Source organism: Misgurnus anguillicaudatus, chromosome 22 (genome assembly GCF_027580225.2).
Source record: "Misgurnus anguillicaudatus chromosome 22, ASM2758022v2, whole genome shotgun sequence".
NCBI classification, from domain to species: domain Eukaryota; kingdom Metazoa; phylum Chordata; class Actinopteri; order Cypriniformes; family Cobitidae; genus Misgurnus; species Misgurnus anguillicaudatus.
This window is the reverse complement of record NC_073358.2, coordinates 8,412,010-8,431,379: the sequence shown is the minus strand read 5'-3', so window position 1 is coordinate 8,431,379 and position 19,370 is coordinate 8,412,010. Positions and strand designations below refer to the sequence as shown.

Here is a 19,370-nt window from a genome sequence, read left to right as displayed (position 1 = left end):
CACACCAGATGCAAGTTCAACGTTTTGCGCGAGTAGATTACATACAAAGTCAATGCAAAAACGCGATCAGACGTGCCCTCACGTGGGGCAATGCGAATGACGCGATATGGGTGGCGCATTTGCCACGAAAACACACGCTGTTCGCGAAAAATTTGCATGACACGAAGTTAAATCCCGCGAGTAATCTAGAGCGAGTAATGTGATGCCCCGCATTTGGCATGTACGTAGCATTACTGTGGGTTCACACCAACCGTGTTTGAGGCGTCAAATTCGCGTCTACCGTGTCTACTTTGCCGCTTGAACATTTTAAGTTTACTTGCTTCATTCGCGCATGAAATTCTTGGCATCGAGAAATTCACGCAGAAATTCGCGTCATGGGAGGGCCTTCGATAAGCTTCTGTGACTCCGCTCGCTTCCTGTAATCACGTCACTACTAGAGCAATCTCCTAATTGGTTAAGGCAGCGAGTTTTTCCGCCAAAGTTCTAATTTCTTCAAGTCGCGCGTTTCCTGCGGCAATGCTCAATTAGTGCCATACATGCGAATTTAGGCGGAATAGCGTCTAACGTGCCGCGCTAAACGCATCATTCGCGATGCTAGACCTCCAACCGTGTGGTGTACATTAAGATATACATCATTCTAAGATGTTTGAAGCAGTTACTTTACTTTTACGGAACAAATGTGACTGTACCACAGTGCCAAAGCATTACCGTGGACACATAGCATGTCGACCTCCATCCACTGGAAGGTTGACACCTGTTATAAAGGTTGCAGCATCAGATGCCAAGAATGCAATAGCATGAGCAACTTCCTCTACTTCACCCGGTCTACCGAGAGCGTGGGTCAGTTTGCACTTCTCAAGGAACTAGAAAAAATGAAGACAAGTGAGATTAATCACAGCCCTTTTTATTATTATTAAGCATCAAAGTAAAAATAGAGAGTCATCCAGCACCTGAGCATATTGCTCTTCATCCAGTCCCGCACGCTTGTGAACATCTGTTACAATAACCCCCGGACTGTAAATAGAGGTTATGTCATTTCATTGCACGTTAAAAAGTCATATATCGCGAGAAATATAACAGTAAAATCTTACCATACTGAGTTGACACGTACTTGCTTTGGTGCCAGCTCTAAAATGGAAATGTTTCATGGGTGAGTATACACCACCCTACATAAGAATTCAATACTTTGATTTCAAGAGATGTCACCTTACCAAGAGCAACACAGCTTGTGAATTGGTCAATGGCTGATTTGGACATACAATAAGCAAGTACACCAGGAAACTATAAGAAGAAAAATGGTGTATGGTTAGTATCACTCAGTCACCACAATTTAACATTTAGGATTAAAATATATCCTAAAATGAAAATTAGCACATCAAGCCATCATTGATGTATGACTTTCTTATTTCAGACAGACACAATCAGTGTTATATTAAATAATATCCTAACTCTTTTCAGCTTTATAATTGCATTGGATAGTGCCCCATTTTTTTAAAGCTCCAAAACTGCCTTTAAACGCTAATCCATAAACGCATCACTTCACCTCGGATGACACTTAATACCTGTAAAGATTAGTTTTCAATGGCAATCCCTTTTTGGAGATTTAAAAATGGGGCACTATCCAATCCCATTATAAAGCTAAAAAGAGCCAGGATATTATTATTTATTTATTATAATTCTGACTGTGTTTGGCTAAGAAAAGGAAGTCGTACACCTAGGATGGCCTGAGGGTGAGCAAATTATGGGCTAATTTTTATTTTAGGGTTAACTGTTCCTTTAATGCTGTTTTTATATGATACACTCAATTGATACTGATCGTTGCCCATTCACACTAGACACATTCACAATGGAGCCTTTAGTTTTGATAAGATGTGGCACACAAAGATGAGTTAAATGATAAACGGATCTGAAAGAAAAATAGCCACATCTTTAACCCCATCTAAATACATTGCAATCATCTGATCTGAGCTCAGATTTGTACCTGACATTCACAGCCATGACCTTATCATACTGGGCCACATCAGCAGTCTCTATGCTGCCCATAGCAAGGATCCCTGCGCTGTTGATGAGGACATCCAGCTTTCCAAAATGCGCAATGGTCTCATCAACTGTCCTCCTCACTGTATCCTCATCAGTTAAATCTCCAGGTACTAGTAAAGGCTGAATATATCGACACACAAACACAGATGAGTGTTTTTGTATGAGAAAACAGTGGTAAAATCTACTGACACCTGCTGATTTACTTTTACTGCCCCACGGTCTTCGCATTCTTTCGCAACTTTGGTGAGATTTTCGACGTCCCGTCCATTGAGGGCGAGCCGGGCACCGAGTTTAGCGAACAGTACCGCTGTGCCAGCTCCGATTCCTGAACTTGCACCTGTGATCAGAGTCACTTTGTCCTTCAGAGAGCTCACCTAAAGCACGAAACCATCAGGTTAACCTTTCTTACTTATGGACAATCGTAAGCCAACAGCATAACGGTGCTTCTGTCATTTTATGGTGACGGTTTAAATTTACTTTATACATAACACTGTTTCATTGAGTAATTGACATGTCTGCAGATAAGACTCAACTTACTTTGAAAGCATCTGGAGCTGCCATTTCGATTCAAACTTTTGCGTTGCACGACTTTTATGCTTTCACGTGCTACAACAAACCTTTGACGTTACTGTAGCTGTCCTGGCTGAGGGATGTGTTCGACTTTATACGACTCTGCCCAGTGCAAAACTATCGCGAGACCGATAAGAAAGCACACAGAGCACTCCGTTCTCGCGGTACTTTGATATCATCCGTCCATCCGTCTGCGCATCAAGTCGAACACAAAAGTATTTTAATGTACACGGCGGAATAACTTTAAGACTACAGCAAATACGAAATCTTTATTTTAAATTAAAATGATATATTTGTATATATTTTACGGAGTTATATTATTCATTAAGAGTTTATGAGACGATATTTCCGGATCCTTAGCGGCATGAAATTTCAAAATAGAAGCCCTCATCTTCTGTCATTGACAAGTTTTTTACATAACAAGAAGTAAACTGTTAAACAGTTAATAGGTTAATAAAAAACGTTTGAACAAAAAAAGAGACTCAGACTCCATGTACAAATTTATAAAACGGCAAAATGACATCACAAAAAATATATTTACAATTCAAGGCATTGTACATTATGAATCATTCACAATAAAATAAATCAACCAGCAAATGGGTTGGCATGAATGGTAACATCCTTAATATGAACATCATTAAGAGGCCGAAAAGTTTTTTCATTGACAGGGACTTTCTCCAGTTCATCCAGAGTTTCTAGTCCATCTATAATTCTGTAAATGAGGATATGTTAGTATTATGCTAAAATTAAAATCACTATTCATTATAATTAATAGTAATAAACAACAGCATTAAAATCAAATGTGCATGAACAAATACCATTTTTATCAAATAAAAAGTATATAAAATATATACTATATGAAATGAAAAATGTATCTTACTATACTAGACTGAATAGAAATTTGGAGACAGAAATAACTTACTTTCCAAAAACAGTGTACTTCATGTCCAGGTGAGGCTGTTTTGCGTAAGTGAAGAAGAACTGTGATGCATTTGTGTTTGGCCCGTTATTTGCCATCGCAACCACACCCCGGACATTGTGCTACGGATTACATTCATTAAAGGGGTTAGTCAAGAAGAAACCAGACAGGTGTTAAAAATTGTAATTATGAACAAGTTTGGTTCAGATGATAAAGACACGGTTGATGGATTAGGCACAATGCCTAACATTTGAAATATGTTTCCCTATACAAATCATTGCACGGACAAAATACATACCTTTAAGTGTTCACTGAATTCATCTTCAAACTTTCGTCCCCAAATACTGGTTCCTCCTTTCCCTGTACCTGAGTGTAAAATATTATGCTCTTAATTCAAACAAGACTTTGATACATTTGTCTGTATTATAAAAATATAAAAAAATCTATTATGTTAAAAAATCTACATGACTAAACTAATGCAAAGATTTATCAAATAAAGATTAAGGTGGTACTTAATTTAAGAATAGTGAAAGAAGCACATATTAGTTACCCGTTGGGTCACCAGTCTGTACCATAAATCCTTTGATGTTTCGATGAAAAATACAACCATTGTAAAATCCACCAGCACTCAATGCAAGAAAATTCTGGGGCAATAAAAATCACAATTAGTGTGTAAACAAACATTATTGTATAAATAATAAATTATGACAAAGGTGCAAGAGGAACCATTTAGTGGCTTCTTTAAAAACATGTCGTACTTCACAAGCTTTCGGTGTCTTCTCGCAGAACAGCTCTATTTTTATATCACCAAGGTCTGTATGCAGAGTCACAGCCTATGTAAAAGATCAGTTCAGTAATCAGACATAAAGTAAATTATTATTAATCAGATCAGAAATTAAATGTATTAACTAACTTACAAAACCCCACAAATATTTTAAAACTCAGCTGTCTAACACATTTTAAGCTGTCTGACATCAGAAGCATAACGTTACACGAGTTACACAAACGGTCGCATCTGAAAAGCTAAAACATAAAAATACAACAAACAGTATTCAACATTCACAGAAACGCAAAAAAATAAACTCTTACCATTTTCTAAAGTAAAGAAGTTTGGGGAGATACGTTGGTATGGACGCCACAATCACGCCTTTCAGGGAAACAGGCTTTTGTCTGTGTTTCAGTGAAAATCCCCGGTTGACAACCACGCTTCAAACATTAGTTCCGGTGTGTCGCAATTCCGCAAACTTTTAGAAATTATTGCACAAGACATTGGGTTAACGTCACTATATTTATGTATAGTTGTGACTTTGTGCACATGGATTTAAGCTGTTTGTTTGTTAGTTTTTATTTATTTTTATTGAATTTTAATACTATAATTAATTATAATAATAATTCCCTGATAAAACTGACATTAAAATTCAATTGTTATCCATCAATCATTATGAAACAATGAAACAAGCAAATAAAAACGTTTAAGTTTATTTTATTGAAACACTTAAGGAAAACGAGTGTTTTGTTCACTCTGTATGGCTTCATACGTTGTGACATTAAATTAATTTAACTCCTTTACATAAAATGTTTTACATCAAAAACAACACACATAAGTCGTCCACCATAAAAATAACAAATGGTTACATACAGATGGTTAACTAACACTGGAATCAAGAAACAGCATCTCTTGACATTAAAGAAAAGTTTGTTTTAGCTGCAAATGTACAAATTTGAACTTTCCTGAGTACGGTTGTAAGTTCTGAAAAGGTGTTAACTTTAGTTTCTAATGTAAATAAATGAAAAAAGATTTCAAGACTCAAAAATGTTTTATACTTGAGGTAATACCAGTAAATAACATGCAATAAGCTACATTTAATAACCTAACCTATCGATAGTAACACTGTCAAATTGAATATGACATGAAATCACAAGACATAATAGCAAGATTAATTCTACCAGAAGTCACTTTCATTACAATCATAATTCAATGCAGAGGTGTAAAGAAGTAAATTATTTTTACTTTAATCAAGTACATTTTTGAAGTATTTTCTTTTACTTCACTACATTTCAAATTAAAATTTCATTTAGCCTAATACTTACATTTAAAATGTCATACTTTCTAAATTTTACTTAAATTGAAACACAACTAAAATGCTTACTTGAAGATATGTTAGAAAGTGCTAAATTTTTTATGTACTTAAGTATTAAAGGATATGAAATAAAGTGGAGTGAAAAGTACAATATTATGTATCAGAAAATAATAAAGTAAAAGTTTGCCAAAAAACACTCTCAGATAAAGTACAGATACTTAAAAAACGTACTTAAGTAAAGAAAAAATTGCACTTCTTATTCAATGGGAATATCTCACATACTGTACTAAACCACACAGCATATACAATACTTCACTAAATACTTCTGATTGTCTTCCTTACAGTGCGTTCTCATAAGAATAACATGACATCAGAATGAGCTGAGTAACAGCAAACATTATTGTAAGTGCAAAATTGGGGGTACTGGCCTACCTTTACAACATAAATGTTTACATGCCTGTCTTTTGAATAGAAACTGATAATTTACCTTTTTAATACAGGGTAAAATCATTTTCAAGGCATTTCAATGTGAGCAGACTAATGAAAATAAGGTGCTGTATTGGTAAGGAGCAATATATTGAAGTCTAACTAGAAAAACATTATGTCTGTATCACTCTGAATTTACAGTGTAGATCCTGAATGGTATTTTTTGCATCAGTGAATATAAACGGCCAACATGCAAACCTTATAAAACCCAATCACAAAACATACAACTGTACTTAAAAAGATAGTTCATCCAAAAATGAAAATCATTTAATCACTCTCATGTTGTTACAAACTTGTATACATTACTTTGTTCTGATAAACAGAAATGAAGATATTTTAAGGAATCTTTGTAACCAAACCGATCAGAGACCCCATTGACATATTAGGAAAAAAATATTATGGAAGTGAATGGGGCTCATCATTTTTTCTTGTGTTCATCAGAACAAATACATTTATAATGGTGAGTGAGTAAATGATGACAGAATTTTTATTTTTGGGTGAACTATCCCTTTAACACACATTTACAGTCAATACACAGGAAAAAGGAGTACTGTACATTACAGCAAACTCCTTGAATATTATTGAGCAAACAGGCCATTGAATACTGAATTATGTAGGGGTGGGCAGCATTACCAAAAACGCTTTATGGTACGAGTAATAATATTTCACATTAACAACACATACCACAATACATTTATATATTTAGATTTGATATGCCCGCACTTCCTGAATATAAAAAAGCTCTCGCTACTACTGGAGATTCATTTGTGGGTTCTCTTAAAATCTGCTTAATTTTGAATCATAGTCTTACATGCAGGACTGTTGCATATGAGTTAGACACACCCCTCATTTACATACTACGGTATGCATGGAATAGAAAAATCTGTTGTGGTTGACATTTAATTCCATTGCAACGATTTATTTCTTGATATTTCTTATAAATGATGGTAGGCTTACAGTAGACGATAGCCACTGACTTCCATAGTAGGAAAAAAACAAACACTATGGAAGTCAACTGGTACTGTGGTGTTACCATTACTTATTAGTGAATTATTTATCAAAATCTTTAATAGAATAAAGAAACTAATACAGGTTTAGACTAACATAAGTGAGTAAATGATGACATAATTTTTATTTTTGGGTGAACTACAAATTTGACTGTGTTTAGCTGCAAAGTCCTCTACACTGAAAAAAATGATTCATTCAATTTACTCAATTTTCTAAGCGGTTGAAATCAATTTATTTAAGCTACATTTAAAAAAAAATTAGAAATACAAAACACTTTTGATTAAATGTAGCTTAAATAAATTGATTGCAACCGCCCACCCCAAAAAACTGAGTAAATTGAATGAATAAATTTTTTCAGTGTAAGTGCATGCAAGCTTTTTTTGGAGGAAAAACACGTTTTATCCAAAAATTCTTTTTTTTTGGACAATGGTTGCAAAATCACTAAGGATGCAACTAGAAACATTGTAAAAAATGAATGTCAGAATGTAAAAATAAATAAACTGAAAATAGGGATTTTTGCCTTGAATTTTAACATATTAGGTGTGTTGAAAAAAGTACAGCATATTATAACCATTTTTTGTTTGTTTATACGGCAGTTATCTACTGTTTTCTTTGTTTTTAAAAGGTATTACCACTACATATGAAGATAATTTTGAACAGCTTTGCCCAATAATATCAACCTTACAAAAGCAGTTATCAGTATAATATGCAAGTAAACATCTCTTAAATAGTATGGATAAATGGATTTAAGAATAAGTCATCCCAGAATGCTTTTCACACATACATACACTGTGTCACCTGTATAAAATGCAGTGAAAAGGCTTACAATACAATAATAAAATTGTGTTATTTAATTAAGGCAAAAACGAACAGCACCATAATTTAACTCTAATATTTGGTCTGCTCACTTTCAACAAAAATACCATCAACATCTGCATTTCTCAATGTTCCTTCACAATCACTACATCGTGTCATATGTTCCTGTGGCTCAACTTGATGAGCATTGCGTCAGCAGTGCAAAAATGTCACCCAGGGAACACAAATACTGATAAAAACATATAGCTTATAATGCACTGTAAGTTGTTTTGGATAAAAGCATCTGCCAAATGTGTAAAAGTAAATGTACATGACATCACATAAATGTCAAATACAACATTCTAATACGTAATGTATCAGACACTTGTGCACACGACTGTATTGCTCGGCTAAGCACAATCACCTACGCACACTATTTGTGTATCTGATTTCTCAAGCAGCCTCTTTCTCAAGTCTCCAAAGTTGCTCTTTGACTTCTGAAGGCAACGTGTTGAAGATATTGTCCTCCACAATTAGACCGCTTCTCTTTAGCTGTCTGCACTCCCCGAGTTCCACAGGAAGACCCTCCAGTCGGTTACCCCTCAGCTCCAGCTGGGTCAGATTGGTGAGTTCCCCAAACCGAGACGGCAGTGACGACAAGCAATTGTTTCCGAGATTGAGTGTGCAAAGTTTCTTACATTGAAACAACTCTGGGGGGAGAGACTCAATCTAGATGAGAAATAAATAAAAAACACAGCTGAGTAAAAGTGATATTAGATCATTTTACATCATCACATCAGTAATTGTTATATAATGACATTAGGGCTGCAAGATATACCGAAATTACTGAAAATTGCGCAAATCCAATGACGCAATATGTGTACAGCAATGGTTTGCAATAACTGAATGGTTTTATCTTTTCTTTCTTTAAGATTTTTTAAAACTTTGCAAGCTGACAGTAAGTTTGTATAGCACTTATCATATTATAGCCTCCCTAAGGCAAATCAATTTGTTGTTTTGGATTAAAGGGATAGTTCACCCAAGGATGAAAATAATGTCATTAATGACTCACCCACATGTCGTTCCAAACTCGTGGGACATCCGTTCATCTTCGGAGCGCAGTTTGAGATGTTTTGTATTTGGTCTGAGAGCTTGTTGACCCTTCCTTCAAAATCTATGTACGATATACTGTCCATGTCCAGAAAGGTAATGATAACATCATCAAAATAGTCCATGTGACATCAGTGGGTCAGTTAGAATTTGTTGAAGCATCGGAAATACATTTTGGTCCAAAAATAATGACTTTATCCAGCATTGTCTTCTCTTCCGCGTCTGTTGTGAAGCGAATACGCGATACTATAGTCACGTGACTGCAATGACCCGGCTGACGTGTTTTCTGGTGCGGCGCCCCAGATGTTTTTTTTTTGTTTGTTTTTTTAGGCTTTGTTTACAGTCTGAGGGAGACGCACGCTGTGAGTTTGAAAAAAAAACTTTGCAAACATGTCTGAGGATAACACGTCATCCGCGTTACTGCAGTCACGTGACTTTAGTCTCGTGCATGCGCTTCACAACAGATGGAAGAGAAGGCAATGCTGAAGAAAGTCGTAATTTTTTGTTATTTTTAGACCAAAATGTATTTTCGATGCTTCAACACATTCTGACCCACTGATGTCACATTGACTACTTTGATGATGTTTTCATTACCTTTCTGGACATGGACAGTATACCGTACATTGATTTTCAATGAAGGGTCAACAAGCTCTCGGCCTAATTCTAAAACATCCTAAACTGTGCTCCAAAGATGAACGGAGGTCCCACGAGCCCGGAACGACATGAGGGTGAGCCATCAATGGCATCACTATCATTTTTGGGCGAACTATTCCAGCGTCTGCTAAATGTCTGAATTTAAATGTTATGGGCAATACCACGCAAATGTCAACCTTATCATAAAAAGTAAAGTTTTTACTCAAAGTTTTAAACCATACTGATATCTCAGTTGTCAATATTTGGTGGCTTAAATAAATACCCATGCAAAGTCTACGTTAAAGGCATTTTTCCTCAATTAAGTATACATTTCATAATGGTCACATCCATAACGGGGAAATGTCACATCCATAATAAGTTGTTTCTTCCTTATAAATGCACCTAAAATAAATAAATAAATTGTAAAAGAATTACAATAAATATTAAATGTTTTTCAAAGAGCAATCTGTTCTCCATTTGTTGGCTATTATTGCTTCTGTTTTGAGCATTTCAATTCACAGAATTTCTACAAACATGTTCTTTCCCAAAAACCTGTCACATCCATATCACATGTATATTTTAGTTATTATTTTAGCACTTTACCCTAATTGCTCCCCGGGCGCTGGAATTGCTGCCCACTGCTCCGCAGTGCATGTGTTCACTACTCACTGATGAGTTAAATGCAGGGGTCACATTTCGAGTATGCATTGCATACTTGACAAGCTTGTTACTTTCACTTTTTCATTTTCACAATTTACCTAATCTTAAATAGAAAACATGAGTATAGACTGATATTTTTATGATGTCTGGACTCATAAAAATGAGTCTACATTCTCTGGGAATTTCAAGTTTTGACTGCAAATGTCACATGCATAATGCTTTAACTGCTCCTGAGGGGAGTTCACATTATAACGAAAAAATATAGTTTTTAAAAATCATTTTATATTAAAGAGAATAGCGGAGTTCACACGATAACTATAACGATAAAGATACAATGAACGATATCGTTGGGATCACTTTCTGGGTGATTTTTAACCAACCGATGAACGATAAACCATTGACAGCCAATCAAATCTATTTGATCTTTTGAGATGACAGTGGAAAGGCTCATTGCTGAGGTCTATAACATAAATTACCTTAGATATCTAGCGCTGCTGAAGTTTATGTGAAATTGACTACATAATGCATTTTTCCTACCGCATTGACTACACCAAAAGGTAAGATGTTAGATTACACAAACTACTAGATTCACTGTTTAGAGTTACGCAAACGCAGCGTGTTGAGGACATCTGCTGGTTACCCGCTGTGTAAATGCTGCAACAGCATATTTACACATTCAGTGACATGTAAACAATTGCAAAAGTTTTTATTTCAAGAAATATGTAATATTAGTTAATGTCATTAAAGACAAATGAGCGTGAGCAGATTAGCATAAATTTATTGTTATCGTCAGGTAATGTGGATGCAAATAGTTATTTGTTATAGTTAACGTTTTAGTTATCGATATAATATGAATGGCCCTTTATGCTTTCTTTAACCAGTACTAATGTAAAATCTATATAATTTTAAAATATATTTACAATAATTTAAATTGCATATCATATTGCATATCATATACTGCAGGGGTTTTTAAACTTTTCTGTCAGCTGACCACCGGTTCCCTAAATGATTTACTTTAAGTATCCCCTGAGATTTTAAGTAAATATTTAATTAATTCAATTTAATAGCATATTTGCATATTTAAAGGACAAGTTCAATATTTTACACTCAAAGCCCTGTTTTCAGATTGTTTGTGATGAAATGGAGTGGTTTTGACTGAAATTTCGACATATGCGGCTGCCCCGAGAATTTTCGGGTGTTTGTTGTTTCACCTCCCACCTCTACAATGGGTGTATAGGTGCACTGGAACAATCCTTCCTAAAATGCTTTAAACTTTCGTTTACAAAGACGTGAAACTCACCGAGTGGTCAGGGGTGTTCACTTATATGCTCACACAAAAATCGCTGCAAAAGATGCTTTCCAACAGGTGTTTTAGCATTCGTTGTAAACTTGTGGACCTATTTTTCCAAACACACCCGTAAATTCTTCCGTTGAGAGCTTGAATAATAGACACTCCAGCCCAGTGGGTGGCGATAATCCGCCTTTGCCAATTGCAAGAATAGAAGCAAAGTTCCCGGCGCGGAGTAATACCGTACCTCACAGCACATCTAATACAAGTCAATGAAGTTGACAAAAACTACGATAAAACCTGTTGGAATGCGTATTTTGTAGTGATTTTTGTGTGAGCATATCAGTGAACATCCCTGACCCCTCGGTGAGTTTCACGTCTTTGTAAATGAAAGTTTAATGCATTTTAGGAAGGATTGTTCCAGTGCACCTTTACACCTATTGTAGAGGTGGGAGGTGAAACAACAAACACCTGAAAATTCTCAGGGTAGCTACAAAATTTCAGTTAAAACTGTTCTATTTCATCATAAACAATCTGAAAACAGGGCTTTAAGTGTAAAATACCGAACTTGACTATTATTTTTAATTATTTTAACTTTTTATTTTTCATATATTTTAAAGTTTTTTCAGTGGCATTTTACATAATTATTTTATTATTACCTTCATCTGATAATTTTTCATAGTGCTGTGTATTGGTCACATGAGATGCAGATTAAACAAAAATATATATACTAGTCAACATTTGAAATTGATCAAAAATGTTCATCAAATTTGTTCTAAAACAAGAATGTGTATTGGCTTTAAACTTTAGGAAAGGTTTTGATCCACTTCAAATGTTGACTCGTGTATTTTGTTAGTAAAAAAATTGACTTTGTTGGTAAGTGTTTTATTAACATTTTTTAAAATTATAAATAATTTATTTGCAGCTGCAACTAACAATTAATTTTATTAATCGACTAATCGGATAAAAACCTAAATATTTACTCAATTGGAACTTTTACTTATTGTAGTTAAATAAGGCACTAAATTAGGATATTCCCATGTAGAAGTGTACTTGAACACACTTTTACTAATATAATCTTTTTGATTATATTTTAAGCCTTAAATAAGAAGTATTTGCAGCTTTTAAATGGTAAAACATCTTTAAATGCCAAAATAATAATCCTGTAAACAAAAATAATCGAGTCTACAGAGATGTGCTGGGCATAAATTTTGGCACAGATCAATTAACTTATTTTAATCTTCAACTTTAGACCTTGATGAGTATTAACATTAGTCATTTTTAACAAAATAAATAAGCCATATGATATGAAAGTGATATAGCCTTACATTGTTGCTTTGTTACAGTAATAAAAACCTGGATTTCACCCTTACTTTAAAACAGATGCTAAGTTTGTGGTTCATTACTATTTTTATAAAACCCCAACAACAATTAAACTAATATAAACTCACTTAAATTAAAGGACAAAACTAAACCTTCATTAACTAGTGTTCTTTTGCTTCCGTCATTCTGGTCACGCAGTAAGAGAAAGCAGCACCTGATAAATGCGCAACTCTCGTTGTATGAAGAAACAGCGCATGACATTAATTATAAGCGCACAGCTGGCGCTGTATGAAGCGGACGCATATCCCCGCTGTCCGACAGTGATGCGGGAGCATGTGACATCACCAGACCAATTAATTGATTGACAACGGATTTCATAATCGATTATTATTGATTTAATCGATTAGTTGTTGCAGCCCTACATCTTATAATTTAAAGTTTTAATTATTTAATTTAATTGTAAGTAATTAATTACATGATAAATACGTTTTTCATCAACTCATGAACCACCTGCAATTCCAACCCCTGTTTGGGAAACCCTAATAAAATGCATCCATTATCAAGTTATAGAAATTTTCTTCAATATCGTGCAGCCCTAAATGGCATCTACAAAAATGGTGCTGTGACGTTGGTTCAAACTTACTCTATTGGCAGTTACAGCAAAGTACTGAAGGTTCTGGAGACACCCTATTTCAGATGGGATACTTGTTAGATTGTTATGGCTCAGATCAAGGAACCTCAGCTTCCGACAGAAGAAGAGCTGATTCGGTATGTTCTCGATCTTGTTGCGATTCAAATACAGGCGCTCCAGGTTGGTCAACGTACCTATCTGGAAAGGTATATAGGCAATCTGATTATACCACATCTTCAGACAAACAAGTCGATGGAGATGTTGAAAGCTAATGATCTCTTCAATAGTTTTCAAGTTGTTGTCCTTAAGATCAATCTCTTGCAGGTTGTGCAGGCTGAAGATGGAATGCGGTATGCGTTCCAAATCGCAGCGGATGAGCTCCAGCTCCGTCAGGTTCACCATTTTCTTCAAGCTGTTGAGCACCATCAACTTGGTGCCTTCGTTGTTGATTGACAGCTTTTGGAGATGTATTCCAACATCCGTGACCACCTGGGGCAGCTTGGTGAGGTTACTCTTCAGTCGCAAAACCTTGAGTCGCTTAAGCTCGCGTAAGCCGTCAATGACAATGTAGCGATTGTTATCAGCGCTAAGGTTGCCAGTAAGATGCAGCTCGCTTAGGTTCTTCAAGCTGTAGATCCACAGAGGTATTTCCTTTATGTCTGTAAATTTGATGTGCAACGATTTCAGGTGCTCTCTCAAAAACGCTAGAGCCGGAGCCTCTATTCTGGCTGGCGTATGGTAGAGCCACATCTCCCTGAGGTTGGAAAGCTGGGCGACGATTGGCGGGATGGTGACATCGGGGATGAGCTCAAGTTTCAGAACTTCCAGCTCTACCAGGTCGAAGACCATTTCTGGGATTCCATGGAGCATAAAGAGGTGGAGCTCTAATTTATCCTGGGAGTTTTTGGTAATCCTCTGCCGGAGCTTCTCCAAAGTCCATTCGTTGTTGAGATTCACCTGGCGCAGTTTGTTCTCGCTCACCTCCGATAGGAAAACGGCAAATCGTTTGGAATAGAGCGGATCGTATTGGTCGATCATGTGCAGCATGAAGGCAAAGTCATTTTTCACGTCCGGGATGTCGCTGTAACGGCTCTCCTCTCGGATGGACTCGAACGAGTACTTCTTGAGGGAACGTCGCAGCATCCAGATGAGGGTATACATGCAGATCATCCCATACACTACCACCAGACTGATATAGAAGCATGCTAAGATTTTAAAAAGAGTGGCCAAGGGATGCGCACATTTGTACAATCCGTAACCTGTGAGGTTTTTGATATCCACACTGCAGTCGACATTAAACTTAATTTTGTGAACATAGTAACCCGTGTAGCAAATTATGAGGATAAACTTAACAACTTTGATGATAGTTTGTCGGATGTACAGTCTGTAGACTATGTCTCCCTCTTCGACGTGAGTTCGAAATTTCTTAACCTTCTCGAACAACGCCTTAGCCTGCTCACCTTCTTTTTTGTCCAGTACGCCAGTCTCGGAGTGATCTACAATTCCTTGTTCGATACGAGATCTGGTTGTGGACAGCATGGGAGCGCTAGCTTCCAGGTCCTCACTGACGTTCGAAGTCTTCTTTTCGAAGGAGCCGTTGATTTTCGCAAAAGCTTTAGAGTCGCTTTCCTCTACGACTGTTTCGGACAGAGCTCGCGTGGTCCACGGCGAGTCGAAGCATTTGAGAAGTATGGAGACGAAATGTTCCAGTTTAGAGCTTGTCCATGGAAATTTAAACCAAAAGTTGCTACAAGCGAGGAAGACGAGCGTGTGAAGCAGCACCAAGTATGGAAAATATTTAGCGAACCAGTGAAGGTTGTTTTCGTAGCACATGGCGTCGACATAGTTATACTGGTGACGATCAAGGTCGTATCGTATTCCTTCAGGTTCTAAAGTCAAGGGCACAGAAATTGTCGAGTTGAAATACTTTTTACAGGAATTGTTAACTACCCATTTGCAGGGTAGGCAGATCATCTTGTCCTGCGTGACCTGAAGTGTGCCTCCGAATACGGCAATCATCAGCATGACCACCGATATGTAGTCTGTGAACACATCCCACCACGGCTTTAGAATGCGATACGTAGGTTGCGTGTCCACGAAATAGCGCAGCTCGGTAATGGGGATCATGATTCATCTGCAAGGAAATTACAACGCATTATAAGTGGCAGCACATTAGCTCATTTGGCATGCTCTAGATGTCTAGTCGCAGCATCATTCAAGCTTTGTTTGTTGCATGCACAAACAAAACAAGCACCAGTCTCCAAACCTATTTTATACGTCCAAACGTAAACATATTAAAAGATGTTTTACCAAAGTCGAAAACAGCTGTCTTCTCTGGCTGCGGCTGCTACAAAAGATGACTCCGCCAAAGGAACGCTTTGGCTTTCTTGTCATCTATTATTAGCCATTTCCGATAATAACACTGAAGAATTGTCTCCTTTGGCTGTGGAGAGTCCGTGACCCCAGGGTTCAAATCCTGTTTGTCTAAGGCAGGGCAGCGTCTGAAGCAGCGTCTCCTCGCTTGGATCTTACCTAATAGTCAACATGTCCATTCAGGAACTGGCACTCATCACACTTCATTTTTCTGCCAGGATGGGACGCAGATTTCCTGTCACAATAAAGCAGCATACAATACAAAACAATGTCTAATATTCATATTCTTTATTTTTTCTAGGAGCCTCTTTCAAAGCAATTTCAATGATTTTCCCAAAGGTAAAAGAGAACAAGTTGAACACTTGTTTCCTTTCCATTTATTTGAAACATTTAAGCTTTATGACAAATTTGACTTCCTATTGTATACCCTTAGGAAAATTAACCATGGATTTATTATAGTAACCACGATTTTTGCTAGATCAGTTACCATTTGCATTGCCATTGTTTTTTTTTTTACAAATATCATGGTGTAGCTATGGCTACTATAGTGAGAAAATGGTAAATGGGTGATTCTAACGAAATGTGTCCAGCATCAGAATGTTTAAAAAACCCTTGAAGCCAATTTTTTACATACATAAAAGATTAAGGCCTGAACTTACTATAACCATTATTTTTAGAGGATTTAAAAAATATTTCCTATAGAATTATTTACATAGATTATCATTATCAAAAATGATCATTACCGCAACATGATATTACATTAAATATATGCATTTAAAAACTCATGTTTCGGTAATGAGAACTAAAAAGTTGTGTATGACAAACAAAATTTCAAATTTTTTCTGGAGAGAAAAATAAGAACCGCCTACCTGGTAGCCATCCCGAGTGTCACATTCAACCACGTCTCCTCCAACATCTTTTTTTCGAAAATGCCAGTTTCTTGAGGGCCCAAACAATGATTGAAATTTGTTGCGGAGGATGAGAAAATTGGTTTTGGACACATTCCTTATTATTGTCTCTACATTTACCAATGATCACCAAATGCCACATGTTTCTTTACTGTAAATGTTTATAGTATAACATGCACTGAAGCTTTTTATTTTTTAGATTTTTTAATTATAAATATTTCCATGTCAAATAACCCAAATCCAGTCATGGACACAAATTTTACCCTCAAATGTGGAAAAACGACAAAATTGGTTTGTATGATGTCATTTGAAATCATGTGCAAAATAGCACATGAAGAGATGTTTGCAACTACTTTGCATTTACTTTTTTTATCAAAATGTTCCATGACACCTCACAAGTCCAATTTTACGAAAATCACCCAAAATGCCTGCATGATTGCTATAGTTTAAATTATAAATATTATGGTTTAACATGGTTACTGTAGTGAGACAATGGAAAAATGCATGGTTGCTATGGTTTTACTATAAATACCACGGTATAACATACTGTTACTGTATTGAGAAAATGGTAAAACATGTATGGTTGCTATGGTTTTACTATAATACCAAGGTTTAACTATGATAACTGTAGTGAGACAATCATAAAAAATTGTGGTTGCTATGGTTTTATTATAAATACCATGGTTTAACATGGTTACAGTATGGAGTAAACAGTAAAAACGTAGTTGATATAGTTTTACTATAAATATCATGGTAAACAATAGTTACTGTAATTAGACAATGGTACTTTTGTGATAACAATGAATATCACAGTTAAACTACAGTTACAGCACATAAAAATAGTGTAGTATACTGTACTGTAGTATTTACTACAGTAAACTGTAGTACAATCTTAGACACTAGTGTTTTAAACCTTAACACAGTAAATATTAACCCATACTACAGTATTTACAGTTCATCCGTTCAATACAGTTAATACTACAGAACACTAAAATACACTAACAGGTGTAGTCGGGTGATTCTCGCGAAATTAGACTTATGAGGTGTCACGAAACATTTTGATAAAAAAAGTAATCAAAGTATCAAAATAAGTTACAAGTGTACAGTTACAAACATCTCTTCATGTACTATTTTGCACATGATTTCAAATGACACCATACAAACCAATTTTGTTGTTTTTTTTTCCACATTTAAGGGGAACATTTTCATTACCGCAACGTGTCCATGATTGGATTTGGGTTCTTTGACATGGAAATATTTATAATTGAAAAATCTAAAAATTAAAAGCTTCAGTTCATGTTACACTATAAACACTTACAGTAAAGAAACATGTGGCATTTGGTGATCATTGGCAAATGCAGGGACAACAACAAGGAATACAAATGTGCCCAAGACCAATCCTCCCATCCTCCAAACAACCCCCAACCACTGTTTAAGCCCTCAAGGAACCAACATCTCCAAAAAATAGTGTTAAAAGGGACACAACTGACTGTGACACTCAAGATGGCCAGTAAGCAATTCTTAAAAAATGTAAATAATTTTATACGAAATATTTTTAAATCCTCCAACAGTTAAAGTAAGTTCAGACCTTAATCTTATATTCTATAATAAAAATTCTGATGCTGGACACCTTCTAAATCTGGATTTCGTGAGAATCACCCAGTCACACATGACTTTTACAGTAAACTACCATTTACTGTAGTTTACTAAAATAAATACATACTAAAATATACCGTGTTTTTGTTCAATTGTTAATTTTCGTAAGGGTAAGTCACAAAACCAAATGGTTTGCTAGTCGTAATAAAAAAGGTTTGGATGACAAATACAACGATTACTAAGCAACTGGTTTAAACCAGTTCATCTGAGAAAGTCTACCATCAAAAAGATGGCATAACACCAGTTAACATATGTGTGTGTTTTGAAAACGATATCCATTACATTAACAAACAAACCAACACATGTCAAGTACAGACCGTTCATGTAATGACACAGCATATAAAAACCCTGTACTTTACTCTTTGTCTTTGTGCATAACGGGACAGTGCGTTTATGTTGTGTACGTCGAGGGAAATTATTAAACTCACCAGCGCTTGTGCTGTCACTGTCCCACGTGTTTATCCACGAACACCTCAGCTGAAACCAAACAATACCGTTAGGTGCCGAACCCAGAAAAACACGGCAAAATCCAATCTGTGCTGCGGGGATCAAATCAATGTTTAATACTCAGATTACACTAGAGGGCGCTGCTAACTGAGGCTTGACTTTTGCCTTTAGGTCGCTTTATGGTCATTACTGCCCCTCGCTGGACCGGAGTCCAAATAAAACTGCTTTAAAACCACATACCTAAAGCAGTTTCAGCAGTTCATGCAAAATTGAAACTGGTCACTTATTACATCAGGAGAGGAACCAAGCAGCTATTATCACCCATTTGGCAATTGCACCACCGTTATGAACAGGATTTCTATTAAAAAAATGTCCATTTGTGATTTTTTTTTAACAAACATACAAATGAGCCATTCCAGTTATAAAATAAATATAATATATA

At 36.0% G+C, this 19,370-nt stretch overlaps 3 protein-coding genes across 4 annotated transcripts; all 3 read right to left on the bottom strand.

The window, feature by feature from the left end:
* Positions 1-645: 645 nt before the first annotated feature.
* Positions 646-2,730, bottom strand: LOC129441013 (3-oxoacyl-[acyl-carrier-protein] reductase FabG). Its single transcript, XM_073860705.1, has 8 exons — positions 2,578-2,730; positions 2,244-2,414; positions 1,982-2,160; positions 1,813-1,906; positions 1,212-1,281; positions 1,092-1,128; positions 951-1,014; positions 646-863 (listed from the first exon to the last, which is right to left on the bottom strand). Exons 1-8 carry the CDS (start codon positions 2,599-2,601, stop codon positions 705-707), a joined length of 798 nt encoding a protein of 265 aa, XP_073716806.1. The 5' UTR covers positions 2,602-2,730; the 3' UTR covers positions 646-704.
* A 374-nt stretch (positions 2,731-3,104) lies between these two features.
* On the bottom strand, positions 3,105-4,774 carry ppil3 (peptidylprolyl isomerase (cyclophilin)-like 3). The gene is made up of 6 exons (XM_055200687.2): positions 4,619-4,774; positions 4,288-4,362; positions 4,080-4,173; positions 3,828-3,895; positions 3,533-3,651; positions 3,105-3,322 (listed from the first exon to the last, which is right to left on the bottom strand). The coding sequence occupies exons 1-6, from the start codon at positions 4,619-4,621 to the stop codon at positions 3,196-3,198; spliced, it is 486 nt and encodes a 161-aa protein (XP_055056662.1). The 5' UTR covers positions 4,622-4,774; the 3' UTR covers positions 3,105-3,195.
* A 222-nt stretch (positions 4,775-4,996) lies between these two features.
* lrrc8ab (leucine rich repeat containing 8 VRAC subunit Ab) lies at positions 4,997-19,075 on the bottom strand. Of its 2 annotated transcripts, XM_055200675.2 has the most exons (4): positions 18,910-19,074; positions 15,855-16,152; positions 13,557-15,678; positions 4,997-8,628 (listed from the first exon to the last, which is right to left on the bottom strand). In XM_055200675.2, exons 3-4 carry the CDS (start codon positions 15,669-15,671, stop codon positions 8,353-8,355), a joined length of 2,391 nt encoding a protein of 796 aa, XP_055056650.1. In that variant the 5' UTR covers positions 15,672-15,678; positions 15,855-16,152; positions 18,910-19,074; the 3' UTR covers positions 4,997-8,352. The 2 variants fall into 2 exon arrangements, with proteins under 2 accessions (XP_055056650.1, XP_055056651.1); XM_055200676.2 differs by lacking the exon at positions 15,855-16,152 and having other exon boundaries at positions 18,910-19,075.
* Positions 19,076-19,370: the final 295 nt, after the last annotated feature.